The 17422-nt window shown below is 34.2% G+C and overlaps 1 protein-coding gene across 1 annotated transcript in view; it reads right to left on the reverse strand.

Moving 5' to 3' along the window:
- Positions 1 to 17181, reverse strand: part of ETV1 (ETS variant transcription factor 1) — a 98925-nt gene extending 81744 nt beyond the window's left edge. Inside the window, exons 1-4 of the mRNA XM_049785697.1 lie at positions 17050 to 17181; positions 16107 to 16194; positions 14730 to 14777; positions 5307 to 5360 (exon numbers count right to left, since the gene is read on the reverse strand). Coding sequence (XP_049641654.1) covers positions 5307 to 5360; positions 14730 to 14777; positions 16107 to 16194; positions 17050 to 17094 — 235 coding nt within the window. The 5' untranslated portion in view covers positions 17095 to 17181. The remainder of the gene's footprint in view (positions 1 to 5306; positions 5361 to 14729; positions 14778 to 16106; positions 16195 to 17049) is intronic.
- Positions 17182 to 17422: the final 241 nt, after the last annotated feature.

A 17422-nucleotide genomic window follows, 5' to 3' on the forward strand; every position in this document is an offset into this window, starting at 1 on the left:
TCAATCCCTTCCAACCCCAACTCCGAAAACCCATATGGTCGCCTGAGTTTGCCAGGAGCAACTTCTGAGTGCAGAATAACTCCTGAGCACTGCAGGGTAAGGCACCCAAAACCATTAACCAGAAAAAAAAATAACAAAAACAAAAAAAGAATGCAACTTGAATTAAATGATTTAAATATAACAATAAGCATGATAAATTTAAAACATGTGGTTCAATTCATATACAAATTTGTGTTTGTTTTGGGAAATTAAATCTATTTATGAACCAAAAAAATTCTATCTATGATCCAAATAATCTTTGTTTGGAGGCCACACCCGGCTCGAGCAGTATTCCGGATTTTCTGCTGGCTTTCATTCAGGAATCACCCCTGATGGGCACAAGAAAACATGCGATGCCAACAATTGAACCTGGGTAGGCTGCATGCAACGCAAAAGCCCTACCTGCCATGCTATCACTCCAGTACCCCAAATGAATCTTTTCATAAGCAATCCTATTTCCTCTAGGCTAAAACATATCCTGAAATAACTTTTTTTTTTCAACAAAATATCCAAGTTCTGGAAAGATTTGTTTCTAAGAAAATTGTTAGAATCACAAAATTATTCATTTTATTGTTTGTTTCTTTTGGGGGGACTACGTTCAGGGGTTACTGCTGGCTATGCGCTCAGAAATCGCTCCTGGCTTGGGAGACCATCTGGGACGCTGGTGGACTGAACCACTGTCCATCCTAGGCTAGCACCAGCAAAGCAGACGCCCTACCACTCCCTGTCACCGCTCAGGCCCCAGAATTATTTCTTTAGACTTCATTCATTTCCTTGGATAAAATATAAGGAGTCTTTGCTCATTTTCTATTAGTTCATGAATTTTTCAGACACTGGCATATTTGAAAGGTTAGAAAAGTACAGTGCAATAATTAGATTCCCATTTCCAATTGATATATTTTGTAAATTAATACAAAGTGTTCTCAGGCATATTTTTAGAGTATCAAAGTGTTATGATTTAGTCTCGTTTTCTACCATTTCTGAATGTTCTGATCTCTATTCTTCAGTGTAGGCTTATTTCAATGTCGAGTCAAGTGGATGTTCTGTAATCTAATGTTGAGTAGAATCTTATTGTTTATTCTGCCAATCTATATTTATCACAGAACGAAAGCACTAAAAGCAAAAACCAGAAGCATATGATTTGATTGAGATATGTAAGGGAATTTGATTATTCACATTTGAAAAATAATATATCTCCATACAATCTGTGTAGATAGGCCACAGAGGAGGGATGGAGTTTCTTTCTATTCCTAGAGATAGGATCCCTTCAGCCCCACTAAGCATTTCCAGACAGAAAAGAATCAAACATTTCACAGGGTATTTAGGAGACAATACAACCTTCCACTTCTAATATACTACCATTTTTAACCATTTTCTAACACCACATTAGACTCAAACCTAATACCCTAGTCCTTACTTTAAATCATTTCCTTCCTTTTCAGCCCTTAGTGAGAATAGAAATTAGCTGGTCCCATCGCCTAAATAACAATAATCCTATACATAAGTGGAACCAGAAAACACACTTCTCCTTCCTTTGCAAGTACTATCTCAGATTGACTTTTATCTCTGTAAGTTTCTATTATACTTAGAAGTTTTATTCACAAGTCCCAGAGTTATTGGCAAAATTGTTAAGTTATTCATAATTTAGATCAAATAAAAGTTAGGCATTTTAAAATATGTTAGGCTCAGATTTCATAGTTTCAACATGTTCTTCTTGCATAAAACTGTATGTATTGCTTTAGAGTTTAATCCTAAATTTCCACCAATACTGGGATATTGGTACTTTGAAAACAGGAAGAAAGGGCTAAGAAGCTGATTATGAGATTATGATGACAATTTTACTTAGATGCAAGGCATACTGAAAATGTTTCTAATACTCAAGGCAGTTACAAGAGATATCTCTATTATAAAGACATGAATTTGAGTTATAATATAATAATATAAATACACAATGCCATAGTCTAATTTTGCAGGTACAAAAGACAAGAAAAGGCAACAGAAGATGTAAAAGTGGTTAGGTATGAGTCTGAAGCAGACTTCAAACCAAACTGCGAAGCAAAGTAGAAATATTAAAGAACAATTAATATCTTAGAGATGAAAGTGCCATAAAAGATTGCATGGAGAATGAAAAATAATTAAAAAAGGGAGATTGGATGCTGAAAAAGCAAGAGCAAAGAGTGAAATGAACACAAAAGTCCAAGTTATAGAACAGTATTCTGATTACCTATCAAAATAAGACTTTGTCCCAAAAGAAAGTTTAAGGAGAGAATTAATTAGGTGTTAATGACTTTATAGACAATAGACCAGAAAAAGGAAAATTGAACCTGAAGGTCAAAACTTTTATTCAAAGGCTAACTTACAAGTTTAATCAAGAAAGAATAGGCACATGAACTATGGAAGGTATTGCAATAGAGATGTAGAGGCATGAAATAAAGAGGTTTTTGAAGGTTGGATCAACAACTTGGTAAACAAGCAGAGATTTATGAGAGAACTGAGAACAGAAAATAAATCAAAGGTTTAAGCATGAATGATATTGTCTCATCATTGCCAGCAAGGTAACAGACTTAAAGAGAAGTGCTGGCCCATAAAATGATTGCCATATTGGCCTTGCTGAGTGTCAGTCAATATTGAAAATTGAGGTTTATCTGCCAAAGTTACCTATGGGTTGGAAGAGTTAATTTTTCTAATTTGCATAAGAATCTAAGTGGTGAATTAGGGTAAGATGTTCAGTAAACAGCCACAGTTTTCAAGCAAGAAATAACAATACAGGAGTCATAGCTAAATATAACTGGTCAATAATTACATATGTATGTCTATTTAAAATGACGGTCACGGCAATCTTTAAAAAAATTAAAAATAGGGCCCGGAGAGATAGCACAGCGGCGTTTGCCTTGCAAGCAGCTGATCCAGGACCAAAGGTGGTTGGTTCGAATTCCGGTGTCCCATATGTTCCCCCGTGCCTGCCAGGAGCTATTTCTGAGCAGACAGCCAGGAGTAACCCCTGAGCACCGCTGGGTGCTCAAAAAAAATTAAAAATAATTATTTCAATCTCATTAGCCATAGTACATGTGTCCAAAGGCCAATGTAGTTTACAGCTACTATAACCAGTTATATATATCTACATATATAGATTATTAAAAAAAAGTTCTCTGGGGTATGTTACCATGGCAAATGTTAGACAAGATTAAAAGTTGGAAGACAAAAATCTGGAAAGAAGAGTAGAAGTCAAGATGGAATAGTCAAAGTAGTATAAGAAAGAAACGAAAAAACTTTACCACTCTGAGAATGTGCAAATTGGCAAAATAGTTAAGAATAAATAGAAGTGAAAAGATATCCATAGAAAAAGGGGCCAGTGGGCCGGAGTGATAGCATGGAAGTAAGGTGCTTGCCTTTCATGTAGAAGGTTAGTGGTTCGAATCCCGGCATCCCATATCATCCCGAGCCTGCCAGGAGCGATTTTTGAGCATAGAGCCAGAAGTAACCCCTGAGCGCTGCAGGGTGTGACCCAAAAACCAAAAACAAAAAAAAGGAAAAGGAAAAGAAAAAGGGGCCAGAGTAGTAATACTATGGGGAGTGTGCTTGCCTTGCACCTGGCTGACATAGGTTCTATTGCCAGCATCCCATATAGTCTCCTAAATAATACCTAAATAATAATAAATAATAAAAAGTATAAATAAATAATAAAAATATTTTTAGGCTGGTATTTTATCCTGGCATTTGGAATACTTCTAGAATGTCTCTGGAGATACCAATTTATTTGGTATAATACAATTTTAATTTTCTATGGATGAAGAATAACTCGAGGAACATTCACATCTTCGTGTCAAGACTAAGATGACAAGTTTAACTTTGAGAAGATTTCATGTGCCTCCAACGAGGGGAAGTGTGAAAAATGGTGATTCCCTTCCTACACTTAACTGATGGACAGGCCTTGCAGTCATCATTCTTAGCCATCATGTTTCTAAGAGTCTCTAATGACAGTATAAAACTGCTAAACGCTTTCCTAAAATCATGTCTGAAAACCATATTGAGACATCAAATAACTTAAAATCTCCTTGGATCCAAAGTCTGGCTACTAGAACTCCAGTTACCAGAGGCAGGAGCACAGTGAAATTTAGATTTTAGAATGAAAGAGTTTGAATACGAGATAATGAAAAAATTCTGAATGTGAACAATATCAATGTCTATACAATAACATAATATATAACTAGTGCCACAGATCCAGATTCTTATAAATAGATTAGAGTGGTAAAATTTTAGTTCTATTTTACTACAATTAAGAAAATGTTTTATCAGTATAAAAATCCTTGAGACCTGAAAAATTTAAGGCAAAGTTGAAAACATGTCTTATAAACATGTTATTCAAAGTAGCCCCTGTATTTGAGTTAGATTTATATTAGGTGTGAAAATATGGATTTACTAAATGGTAAGGTATTAAACATATCTTACTGCCTTCTGTGAAACTATCAATAACTTGGGAAATAATACCAGTAAAAGTTTAAATGGTATTAACAGAATAAAAATGTATAAAGTCAGTTCCACAATCAAGATGTTACTTGGGTCTTCAGCTATTAGTACCTCATGTCAATAGCTGTTGTTGCCTGGTAGAATGGCAACGCCTAAATATAAGAAGTGAAACCTGAGGCAATTTTATGTTTATACAACCAAAATATTCACTCTGCAACGAAGGGGTGTGGTGTAAACGCACCAGGAATTTCTCGTCATGCATTCCCTCACAGCCGAGCCACAAATTTTGAGGAAAGGAACACTGAAGAGGTTCTGAGAGGAGCCAATGGCCATTTCAATTTTGGTAATTACATCCAGGAACAAGAAAACAAGTCTAAATTTTAAAATCAAAGCACATAATGTATGATATACAATAAATCACTAACTGTGTAGCCTGAATTTGTGTTACACAACAAATAGTCTCGGCAGATTTTTGACTACTCTCTTTTCCTTGTAAACACACTAATAATAATCTGGAAGAAAAAACATGTGAATTTATTAATCCATGCCCTGTTTATTTTTCAAGAACATGAACAAACTACAAAGAACAGGACCATCCTCAAATCAAATTGGTTTTCCTTGGCTACTATTTGGAGCTCTGAGTCCACTGATGTCACAAACATCACCTCATGAGTGTAAGATAAAAGAGCACTGACACAATGCAAGAACAGACACCAGAACTGAAAACCAACCAAGGAAAAAAGAATTAAAGAAGGAAACTGGCAAAGACAATTTCAAGAGATGAGTCATACCATACTTACAACTTTCAGCCTGATAGTCTGGTACAAACTGCTCATCATTGTCAGGTACCTGAGCTGAAGAAAAGAAAACATTAAAAAAAAATTAAGAGAGACACTGCCAAGGCATAAGGAATGTCAAATAAGATCTTTCAAACAAGATCATTTTTAGGCTGAGATCAAAAACCTATGGTTATTTGCCAATGAGCTCATCAATAAAAGTCGGATGAACAGCAAAACTTAGGTGGGGGAACTGAAGCAATCACAGATATCAAATAGAAAACATTTCATCTGTCAGATGCAAACCAAAGTGGCATGCAAAATAAAAAGAGCTACAGGATTTCTATTAGTTATAGGTTTCATTCCACAAAAGCAAAGTTTTTTTTTAATTCATCCACTGGAACTGATAAATATTCAATTAAAATATTAACTATATTAATCCTTCAGCTACCATACTTCCTTCTACTACTTTTGAAATGTGTGTTTTTTGAATATTCACTATATTGCATAGTAGATCATGACAATACAAAATGTGTGCCCTTAATTTGGTCAAATTACGAGTTTGTTTTTTTTTAAATAAAAGCCTTGCTACTGGCTCTGGTTATATATTATAAAACACATTTTTGAGTATATGGTCAGTATAATAAAAATAATATATAATATTAAAAGTTTTCATCCCTTCTTTACAGGCAAAAATATTTCACCGGCAAATATTCTTCATTAAAGATATGAATATCACAATTCTATCAATATTAATTTCAAAAAACTCAGTAGTGAAAAAATACTGACTAGCAAGGACTTAAAGCATTTGGCAATAATTTAAAATAAACACAAGTGTATTTTTCTCTGCAAAAATATCACAGTTAATTTGGCTATCATAAATTGACTTTTATAAAATTGAGTTTTCAGGGACCGGAGCAGTGGCGCAGTGGTAGGGCGTCTACCTTGCACACGGCTGACCAAGGAAGAGCCACTGTTCATTCCCCCAGCATCTCATATGGTCCCCCAAACCAGGAGCAATTTCTGAGTGCATAGCCAGGAGTAACTCATGAGTGTCACCAGGTGTGACCCAAAAACCCAAAAAGAAAATGAGTTTTCATGTATAAACACAAATATATACACATAAAAACTATATAAAATAGAAACTTGGTTGCTTTTATAAAGTAATTATCTATTACTACTTTATTAATAGTATCTAATCCTGAACATTTTATCCAATCAAATTATATTATAACCAACATAATTTTCTTAAAAAGGAGCACCCTGAAAAAGATTATAAACCAAATAGAGAACAAATAGAATAAAATAATCAGTCTCTTGAAAGTTTTGGGAGAGAAATTAAATAAGTTAACATTTCTATATAGAAATTATATAAACGGGGCCGGAGAGATAGCATGGAGGTAAGGCGTTTGCCTTTCATGCAGGAGGTCATCAGTTCGAATCCCGGCGCCCCATATGGTCCCCTGTGCCTGCCAGGAGCAATTTCTGAGCCTGGAGCCAGGAATAACCCCTGAGCACTGCCAGGTGTGACCCAAAAACCAAAAAAAAAAAAAAAAAAAAGAAATTATATAAACAAAATATATCTGAAGACTTGTATTACATGTTTAAAGCTTGTTTAATATTAATTCAGAAAAATTTGCCTGACTAATATGTTTCAAATAAGAACATGATGATCTTGCCAATATTTCAAATATACACTTCTAATATTCAGCTTTTCAAAAAATCCTCTTTTATAGAACAGTATTTAATCTCATTAAAAACAAAGTCTAGGGGGCCGGAGAGATAACACAGAGATAAGGCGTTTGCCTTGCAAGCAGCTGAGTCGAACAGCCGGTGGTTCGAATCCAGGCATCCCATATGGTACCTCGAGCCTGCCATAATCAACTTCTAAGTGCAAAGGCAGTAGTAACCCCTGAACGTCGGGTGTGACTCAAAAACAAAAACAAAAAAATGTAAATGAATAAATAAAAACAAAATCTAACTTAAGTCACCAAATAAAACAATACATTAGAAATCTTGCCCTTAGAACTGAAGTATATTTGATTATTCTCTGCTATAATTGTTTCTTTCTCTTTGTAGCCTACACTGATACTATATGGTTCTAAAGTAAAATAAACCTCAAATCATAGTCCCAAAATTTTCCAGTTGTGTGAACTATATCACATTATTTAACCTCTTTAAACACCACTGTACTCACGATTTAATAGTGAGAATGCAAAATTTTTGGTTATGTTTCACTGAAACAATCTAAATATATATAAATAAAAGTATATAAATATGTATACATATCAGGCATGACAGATACCACATATACCAATCTCTTTATCTAGTCCTTCACCATCCACCTTTCAACTTTAAATTTACAAACACAAGTATGTCATATATTACAATGCAAGTTTCTTATCTTTACTTCTACTGAATCATATTGGAGATGTATACAAATACAGGTAGGAATTGGACATTAGCTTTCTGTTAGTTCTAAACTTTATTTTTTGTTGCAAAGAGTTTGATTTTATTTTCATATATTCACAAAGTCTAAATGGAGAAAAACCTTTGAAAAGATCTTTAAATTAAAATATACACGTTGAGATTGTTGTAATACAGTAGACCATCACAAAGTAACATTTTAAAATCATATCATGTGCTTTGGTTTTCCTGCCCAATTTACAGAGAACCAGAAATAGAGATATAAAGATAATAGCTATAGCAATTACTAAACTTTTTCAAAGTTAGCATGCATAAAATTGAATATGTTAGTATGAATGTCTTTCACTCTAGACTCTCTGCTTACTATCAGAAGACAAAGTTGCAACTCCAGGATATATTTAATTACAAGAAAAGCCTAAGGAATCTGATGAATGTGTTGCTAGGTGTTGTTTATAGGGGGGCGGCCAATAATCAGAAACCTTACCATCCATGTTATACCTCACCAACATTAGAAAGTAGCTGCATACTCATAATTTGTAACAATAATAAATCTTGCTATTTTTGTTCTTACTGCTTAGCATCCTGAATAAATATTTCACACTTCTGCCTGAACAGATTACAGAATTTTAACAAAAAACATATGACTCATATTTTCACAAAGCTCCTCTTAAGAAATCGAGGAGACCAGACCAAATGAAACAGGAGGCTGCTTAAATAGACAAAGGTTTAAGGATACCACTAATTTGAAGCGGGAGTAAAAGGCGAGCAGTTAACTAAAAACACAAGTTGGATGTGGGCAAGGAAAATATGACAAAGTATTGCCACATTCGTATCATACATTTCCTTTTTTAATTTTTTTTTTTTGTCTACAATTCACAAGATTTCTGTGAAGAAGCAAACTGGGGCTGCTTGAAAAATAGTTGGAAGGCAGACTCCAAAGTGTAAAATGAACAATAGAAGCCAATCTTTGAAAAGGGGCTTTTTATTTTCCACTCCTCTATAAGTTATGCTTGAAATAATCACCTTTGGGAAATGAAAATGTTTCCACACTGTAGGTAATTAAAGAAGAAGGGAAAGAGTAAGAAAGGAAAAAGAGGGAAAGTATATACTAAAAGACCAATAAAAGGCTTTCAATATGATTAAGCATGCGGATTTTATTGATAATAGCCAGAACAGCTCTATCAGTTCACAGCACGTTGATAATCAAGTTGCCATGCAGTCTCAAGATTTAAGCTTTAAAAGGGTCGTATCTGCACTATTTATACAGATTATTATCCCAAGAGTTTTGGGAATTTTCCCCCCTCTTTTTCTATAGAGAACTGAGAAACATACACACAGAATTAGTCATGACCTATAGATTAGATTTGATCATCACTCAACCTCCATTTGTAATGTGAAATGCTCTTCTTAAGAAACATGTCTTTGATTTTTAAATAGGATTTTGCCTTGACTTTTTCATTTTTCTTTGAAACTTGCATCTCAAAGTAAGCAGGCTAGCTAACAGGCAAGGGATAATGTCCCCTGTTTCCCTTGCAAAATAGAAGCCTGTTGCATTTTTCCCTTCAAGCCTGAGATAAAGGCAGGGAAAAAAAAATCAAAGTCAACAACTGTCGAGAGCTAAAGGGGTTAATATTTAATTAAAACCAGTTCTAGCCCCTGTAACAATGACCTGGAGCCAAGCAAGGCGGAAGAAGTATGAGTCACTCTTTCTGCCAGTGAATGAGACAGCTGATCTCTTCAGCAATTCCTCCAGACAAGAAGGCAGAACTGGAGCTCTGCCTCCATTCACAAAAACACAGTCCAGTGTTAGACATGTGGCCCAACCGCAATCTTTTTCATGTCACACCCTTCCAGAAAACCAAAGCCAGTCAACTTCAACTTGCACTGTAAACACACTCGTTTAATTGCTCCGGTTTCAAATCCACTGCTCAGAACCATTAGGTGCATATTTCAACTTCAGAAAAGTTTACAGAGTCAAACCTGTGTCTAAATACATGTCAGATTTAACCAGCCCTGTTTTATTAGGGTAATCTTACCGACCTGTGTCTAAACAAAACTCCAGAGTCGTGAAGGAAAGAGGGAAAGCGAAAGGATGGAAGAAAAGAAACAGGGGAAACCATTAAAATTTGCTTCATTATCTTATTAGTATGTAAATGTTCTTAATCTAAGGTTAGATAGTAGGTAATTACTAAAAGGTATAGCATTTCATTGGGTTAGGTTGAAAAGGTTAGAAACAAGCTTTTATTTATAAAAAAAACTTTAGATCTGATGTGAAATAAAGTAAAAAAAATAGAAAACAAGAAAGTCAACTTTTGCACAGTGGCATTCTGTTTAATCTTGAAATGAAGCTTCAGGCCACGGAACAAAATAATCAAAAGACCACTAATCCTGGTTTTATACCACATCCGTTTTTCACATTAAAATAACTGCACCTATGTATAAGCATTAATTAATGTGGAGTACAAACATATTTAAACATACCCTAAAAGGCACTCTTTCCCCATGACAAACCTCTTTCATTATTGATCAAGACATTCTACATACTCCAAAATAAAGAAAACAGTCCATTTTATCTGTGTTTTGTCTCAAATCAGTTTAAATTTGTAACACCTAGAATCCTTTGAGGATTTAAGTAAAAGCTCAGAGTTTCTTGTCACCAATTTTTTTTCTACTGCCTCAGAGAACTGACTGTATTGTTTTCAATACATTTCTATTTTAAGTACATGATAAGACCAGGTCAAAGGGAATAAAGTTTTATTATAAATTACGTAGTTCCTGTAAGGTCAGCGGTATTTCAGTAACATTTATTAAGACCCACTGTAAAAACTATACTGAGATTCAATCGAATTCAGACCTTATTCTTAAAAACTTTTCTCATTTACAAATAGATTAAGTTAAAAAGCCTGTCTAGAATTGGCAATCCATATTTAGGAATAAAAATACATTTACTCTATCTGCTACTTGGAATCAATTAAAATGGGAAGTCTTTGTTTTTGAGGATGTTTCCTGGTAGAACAAAAAGAGAGGTCCTCATACCCTAGCCCAAACCTTCATGAAAAGAAACCCCAGGTTCATCAAGGTAAGAATCTGGAAATGCTGTTGTCACTTAATAATCAACTCTTTTCTTTTAGAAAACATAAGAAGTGATGTCGTTTTTAAAATCTGAGCATATTTAAAACAACAGCAACAATAAAAATAAGCACATATTCCACCGATGTTCCATTTTAAGGAAGACACTGTCATTTTTGATAATACAAATGAGGGCATTGTGACGACTGCGTATTGTAGATGGTGTCGCATATAGCAAATTACAATAGTGCATCCTGATGGAGATTTGTAATCAATTATTTGAGCACTTATTTGAGCAAGTTTTATATCAGTTACTAAAGTGAATTGAGGAGATAGTGACACTCTGAAGTCAGTCAATTCTTTGGAAAAAAAAGTAAAACAACAGAGCAAAGGAACAATGTTTGACTGTCAAAAGGTTGTTCTTAGAAACAAAACTGACTCAGTTACTACCCTCACAGTGAAACCTGACTTACCCCATTTATCAGCATTCATAATATTTTAAGTGATCCAGCAAATCACTGTTGCCTTTTCCTTATAATATACTGATGAAAAGAAAAGAAACCTCAGAAACTAGATATCTAAACAGACACCAAAAATAACATCTTCAGAAAGCTGTACTGAATTGAGATCAGCTCCATGTAAAATTTGATTTCTCCTTCAGATGTGCTATGAGGTAACCTTTAATAAGCAACTTTAGAGAAGTGTCTATCATTTTTTTAAACTGAATCTGACAGCCTTCTTTTTTGAATTCCACATAAAAAGGCTCATTTAAAAATGAACTTTTAGGACACCTCATGTAAAATCATCCCTGAAAAGAGGTTTTTCGAGAATAAGTAGTTACTCTGATGTTGTCAGTGTTAATATTTGAATACATTATTTCACTACATGAAACAATTGAAATGGCCTTTCTGTCAGTAGCAATCTAATTCAAACGACAAAGAATTAGTAAAGTGTGGTCAGAGTTATGTTACAAGTTCAAGAAGCCATGATAAAAATTTAAATAGGGTTTTTTTTCTATTTTTTTAAACTCCTGCTGATTTTGTACTATGTAGTGTCAAGTTGCAGTGTCAATACATGGTAACTTATTTAATGAAAAAGTGACATTCTTCAAAAACTTTTTGTAGATCCTAAATGGAGAATAATTTGGGGTAAAGAATAAAAGCAATTTTTTACACTAGATTTTATGGGCTTGGAAATACTAGTTTGAACTCTACCCTCGAAAAGTACTGCTTCATCTAACCTAACTTCCCTTCCAACATGAAATACATTTTATAATTAGTAATAATTTACCTACGATTGATTTGTATGTTGCAATTTTGGTCCAATTTACAAGCATCTGTACAGGAAACAAAAGATGCTATACTATATCATTTGCGAAGGGTCTAATGACAGTAACTTTTTTTTTTAAAAAAGCATGATTTTCTTATGACATAAGATATTTGGTTTAATTAGATTCTAACTAGATTCTTATGTCTATTAAGATTTTTTAGACCTGTTTAAGTTCCCAGTGGGATTTTAACTCATGGGAGAAACTTGGCTAATAACCAATGAATGAAGCTTTTTTAAAAGCTTTAAAACTGAGGAGCCTTAAATTTTTATGTTCATTGTTTGGCCCCAAAGTATTATAAAAAGAAACACAATATACAGTTACTTGAAATAACAATGTTTTAATTTCTGAAGGTCCAGATATAAATGGACAAAACTAGCAATGAATAAGTTAGTGTAATTCTTAGATCTATTCTAAGCTAACATTGTTTAAAACAAGGGATAAAACAAGTTAAAGTGACAAAGTCAGATAATATATTTTATTGCCAACAATAAAAATATTGGATAAACTAGTAATAGAAAAAGAAAAGGAAAACGCTTACTATTGGATTGTTTAAATCTTATTAACAATTTTGCTTCAATAATAATTTATATAAATTATCCTAGAAATTGTTCACATTATTTTAAAATGCAAATTTTCCCAGAGTTTGTAGAAAGTAGCCCACCTGGGCATTCAATAAAATGCTCCAAGGACTAATTCTTGTACTCATTTAAGCTTATTAACTCCTTTTCTAAGCAAAAATCCATACTCCACCAAATGCCTCAGTCATTTTCTAGGTTTATTCACTATAAAACTAAATACATAAATTTTACTTAGTTATATTAAGAATCACAGGTGAGAAATTGTGCAGTCTTAAGAAATAAATCATTCAAAGCATTTTATCTCAGCAACAAAGAAGCAAAACAAGTTAAAAGCAAGAAAAACACTATGATTCTGAATATAAGATAGTGGAATCTGTCATGGATTCCACACTTTCAGACTTTAAAATTCCAAAAAGAGTTGTTAAGCACATTCTAAATCTGCTAGTAAATACAAGTGACTTTAAACATCTTAAGAACCAATAAATCTTCCAAAACAATTAAGAGGCATTTTAACTTATTTGCATAAGTGAAGAAATTCCCTTACAAACATTAATGCTCTTCACAACTTCAGCTTTGCAAAACTGGGGGAAAACTGAATACAAAGAATCTCGGTGCAATTTTTTCTTTCTTAAAAAAGTGATGTTGCAATATAAGGCGAATGCTGTAATAAAAATACTCTATTGCAATAAATTTCATTTACGAGAAAAAAAGCAAAATGACCTCTAAAGGAAACTAAAACTTGCATTACTACTTACCTTTCACTAACATACAAATACAATCACGTTGGCAAAGGATTATCAGGAAAGCTACTTAAAGGAAGAAATTCTTACAGATTGCTGCAGAAAGCTCTTTGGAGAACTCGAATATTAGCAAAACAAAAAAAACTTATTTTACATGCTAAAAGCAACTTGAACCACTGCAGACAGGACCCCTGATAAAACACAGCAACACCCCCAAAAAGTAGCTACCGCCAGTTAAGTGCCCTTTAAAAAGATCCACTGTCTTATCTTGAAAAATCTGTTCCAAGATTTGTTTTCTATTAAAAGTAAGAATAGAAATAAAGTTTTGTTTCCTCCTCAAATACCTATCCTTTTCTCTTTCTGTGCTTCCACAAATACAGCTAAAATAAACTTCTTATTCATTATGAACATGACAAATTTGAGAATTATTAAAAATTGTGAATGCCAACCAAATCCCTAACACAAGAAGACATTTCTCAAGCTGCAACCAAACTGGACTGAAGTATTAAACCTCACGATTCCTACAAAGTCAAGTTTCAAACATATATGGAAGATGAAAGGTAAAATTATATCCAAAATAAATGTCCATTTTAAAACGTCTTTTCCCTACCTTAAATCAATCCCAATAAAAGTGACATACTAGCAAAGGTCAGTTTCAACAAACATCACATAACTGTAATAAATAAACAAACAAAAAATTTTTTACAATCCTCAGTCATCCAAAGGTTTCTTTTCAAATTCCTAAGTTTTCCTAAAGAATGGAATACACACCTAAGGCTCTGTGTTGGGAACAAGGTGGAAAGAAGACACTTGCACTTAAATCTTGAAGCATCCCGTCCTGATGAACCCAGAGAAACTAATTTCTGCCATCAGAAAAGTCCTCTCCACCAGAACACCCAATAATAATATGTGCTGCTCTTAAGGCAACAAACAGCAGCCCAGTTCTGGCTCTTGGAGGTCTCTCGAGGTACAGGAATATAAACCTGATCAATTGCAATTAAAATCTGAACAGAGGCTGAGAACTTGAAGTCTTGGTGCATTAGTTCTTGCCAAAAGCAGATGTGCTTGTGAGCTGGAAGCAATTTCTCCTGGTAATTTGTGATGACACTGGGTAGCTCAGCCCCAGAGTCCCCAAAGACAAACTCATCAGAGGCTCTAATGTATGCATGGCACATGAGGTGGCTCTTTTAGAGCTCAATTAATTGGGCTGAACATTAAGACAGCAAGTTCAGTATTTTTTTTTCCCCTTCCAGAGTTGCTTTCCCCTCTTTTTAAAGCATTTTTTGTTGTTGTTTTGCCTTACCTTCTGCAAGCCATGTTTCCTGTAATTGACTTAGATCTTGAAAGAGTTCTACAAAACAAGTCAAAGACAAAAAATTGGCAAATCTTGAGACTTCATTTAAGGAAAATGTCATACAATTGTTATGGAGTAGGGAGTAAGGAGTCAATCATTAAAAATAAATAAATCAATCATTTAAATTAACAACCTACCCATTCGGATGGCAATTTAGCAAAACTTTTAGGATATTCTTTTTGCCAGCTGAATATATAGTCTATTATATTATCTATTTTTCTTTTTTTTTTAATTAACAGCTTAATAAATCAGCCAAGGAACAGCAAAATACACCAACACTGTAATTCAGAAAAAGGATGAAGCCAAGGTGTGTCTAACCAGAGCTTCTCCTACTTTTAAGTATACTCAACTCTTACTATACTATACAAGAAAAATAAATTTTGAAAATATCTGTATCAATAATCTTAAATGAAAGATAATTCCAGTATATGGCCTATTTCTCAGTGTATTCTATTTTCAGTTACAGTGCCTCAAAACTAAGAGATAACTTAAAATACAAGTTTTTTTTTAAAAAAATTACACAAGTTAAAGATTAATTTCCCAGCACCTGTTTCCTCAACTTGGAATTCTGTGTCAGATTAGGGAAGAGAAAGGGTGTCCAATGAACGTGAAGATTTGCAGAAGTTTCCGAATTCAGCAGACCTGATCAAACTTGCAAGCTGAACTTTTGTTAACTCCACTAAATATATTACATTTGTTATGAATGCTCCATATGACTGAAATAATTTGCAATATACTGACCTCCTACCAACAAATCATAAAAGGAGCCTGTACTCTAATTTCCCCAATAGGTATTATAATTATTAATTAGGCCTAATTATGACTTAGAAAATGCCTTTGTGATCAATAAACAGGATCATTTGACCCCAGCAGGCAGTCATCAAACCATCGTGAAAAACTTTATAATAGAGAATGGCTTTTGTGTCAATAAGCTATAATGCACACTTACTTCCATAGAAGCCTAATTTCTATTAAATGGAAAAAAAATTAGGCTATATATAGAGTTGCTTAATATGTCCTATATTGGACATTTAAAAATTTTTTACTTTAGTGTATGGGCTATAAACCATATGGGCAAAGATAAAGACAAAATAATATATTTTAATGTCACAGTTCAGTTTTCTTTTATTTGTTTGAGTTAGGATCCAAAAACATTATACATTACAAGTTGTTGCATTATGTTAATGCTAAGTAAAAGTTTTCCTTAAATGAGTAAATTGGAAAATTTATATTTTTATATAAGTCTGAAGTTCCCTAGCTCCTTATTTTTATGATGGAGGGGAGGATAGGTAGAAGAATGAAATTCAGCCCCCAAACAAACCTCACCTTCTGAATCATGAGCCAGATCTCTGTTAATGAATTTTCTTTTCCTGACATTTGTTGGTTTCTCGTTACAATTTCTCCCACGCTGACTCTACAAAAGGAAAGATAAAATCCTTTTAAAAGAAATGGAAACCTCAGATGTCACACAGGAAGAAAAAAAAAAAGCATGCATTCTCAACCTACGGGATGCTCCCTCGGAATTAAAAAAATAAAATAAAATAAACCTCCATAGTCTAGAAATTCGTAGATGCATTTTCTAGATTCATCTGACAGTGCAAACTGAGAAATAAACTGCCAGGGAGAGTTGTTTTTCAGAGACGATTCTAACAGGCTTCTACGACTCATCTGTCATTTTATTCATGGGATCTCAGCATGAAAACAACATTAAGCAAGAACACATGAAGTCGTTTTTTGTTATTTTTTTGTTTAAGGCTGGATCAAAGCAAAATAAAGCACAGTAAACTCTATTCACTGATAACCTCCCCTCTATAGAGAATGGAGAGAAAAAGACAGAGAAAAGGGAAATTAATAATAATAATAATAATACACCCAAACACCCCCATGTAAACAAAAACTCAGCATTTTCTCAACTTCGCTCTTTCCAATGTGGCAGACAAACCCAGCCCAAAACTTTAGCTGCGGCTGCCCTGTCTCGCCTCTTCCACTCATCTTGGGTGCTTTAATAAGAAAAAAAAAAGGAGGGGGGGGTTTCTTAAAAACAAAACGATGCCTTATCCAAATCACTGAAAGGTAAGCTCATTTTTGAAGCTTGGGCTTGCAGAGACAAGAGTCGCCCTACAGTGGCAACAAAGCAGATAAAGTCTCTGCAAATCCCAACCCCCTTGGGCCCCCTCCCTGCTCGTCTTCTCCCTCCCCCTGCACCCCCCCCACCTCCTCCCCCAGAGTCAAGTTGATAAAAACAGTAACTTTGCAACTGATCACTCACAGGGGGTACCAAGTAAGGCACTTGCTGGTCATAAAATCCATCCATTCCGTTGCTCTTCGCCAATCTCAGCTCAGGATTGGGTCGAGTTGGAGCATTTGAGCTGAAGATTTTCCTCGGGATCTGGGTTGCAATCCACCTAGAGAGGGGGTGGGGGGACACAAGATGGCTTTTTAGGCTTTAAAGGGGAAAAAAAAAGCGTGAATGAAGCTCTTCATTTGCATCGCTAATCACCCTCCCCAGTTCCATTCACAAAATAAAAAAAAAAGCCAACCCTCCTTCACCTGGGATCCCAAGACTGCCCCAAGAGTTCACAATTGACAAATTTTCGGCAGTTGCAAAGGAAAAAAAATAAATAAATAAAAATAAAATTCCG

This window comes from Suncus etruscus, chromosome 13 (genome assembly GCF_024139225.1).
Source record: "Suncus etruscus isolate mSunEtr1 chromosome 13, mSunEtr1.pri.cur, whole genome shotgun sequence".
In the NCBI taxonomy this organism is placed as follows: domain Eukaryota; kingdom Metazoa; phylum Chordata; class Mammalia; order Eulipotyphla; family Soricidae; genus Suncus; species Suncus etruscus.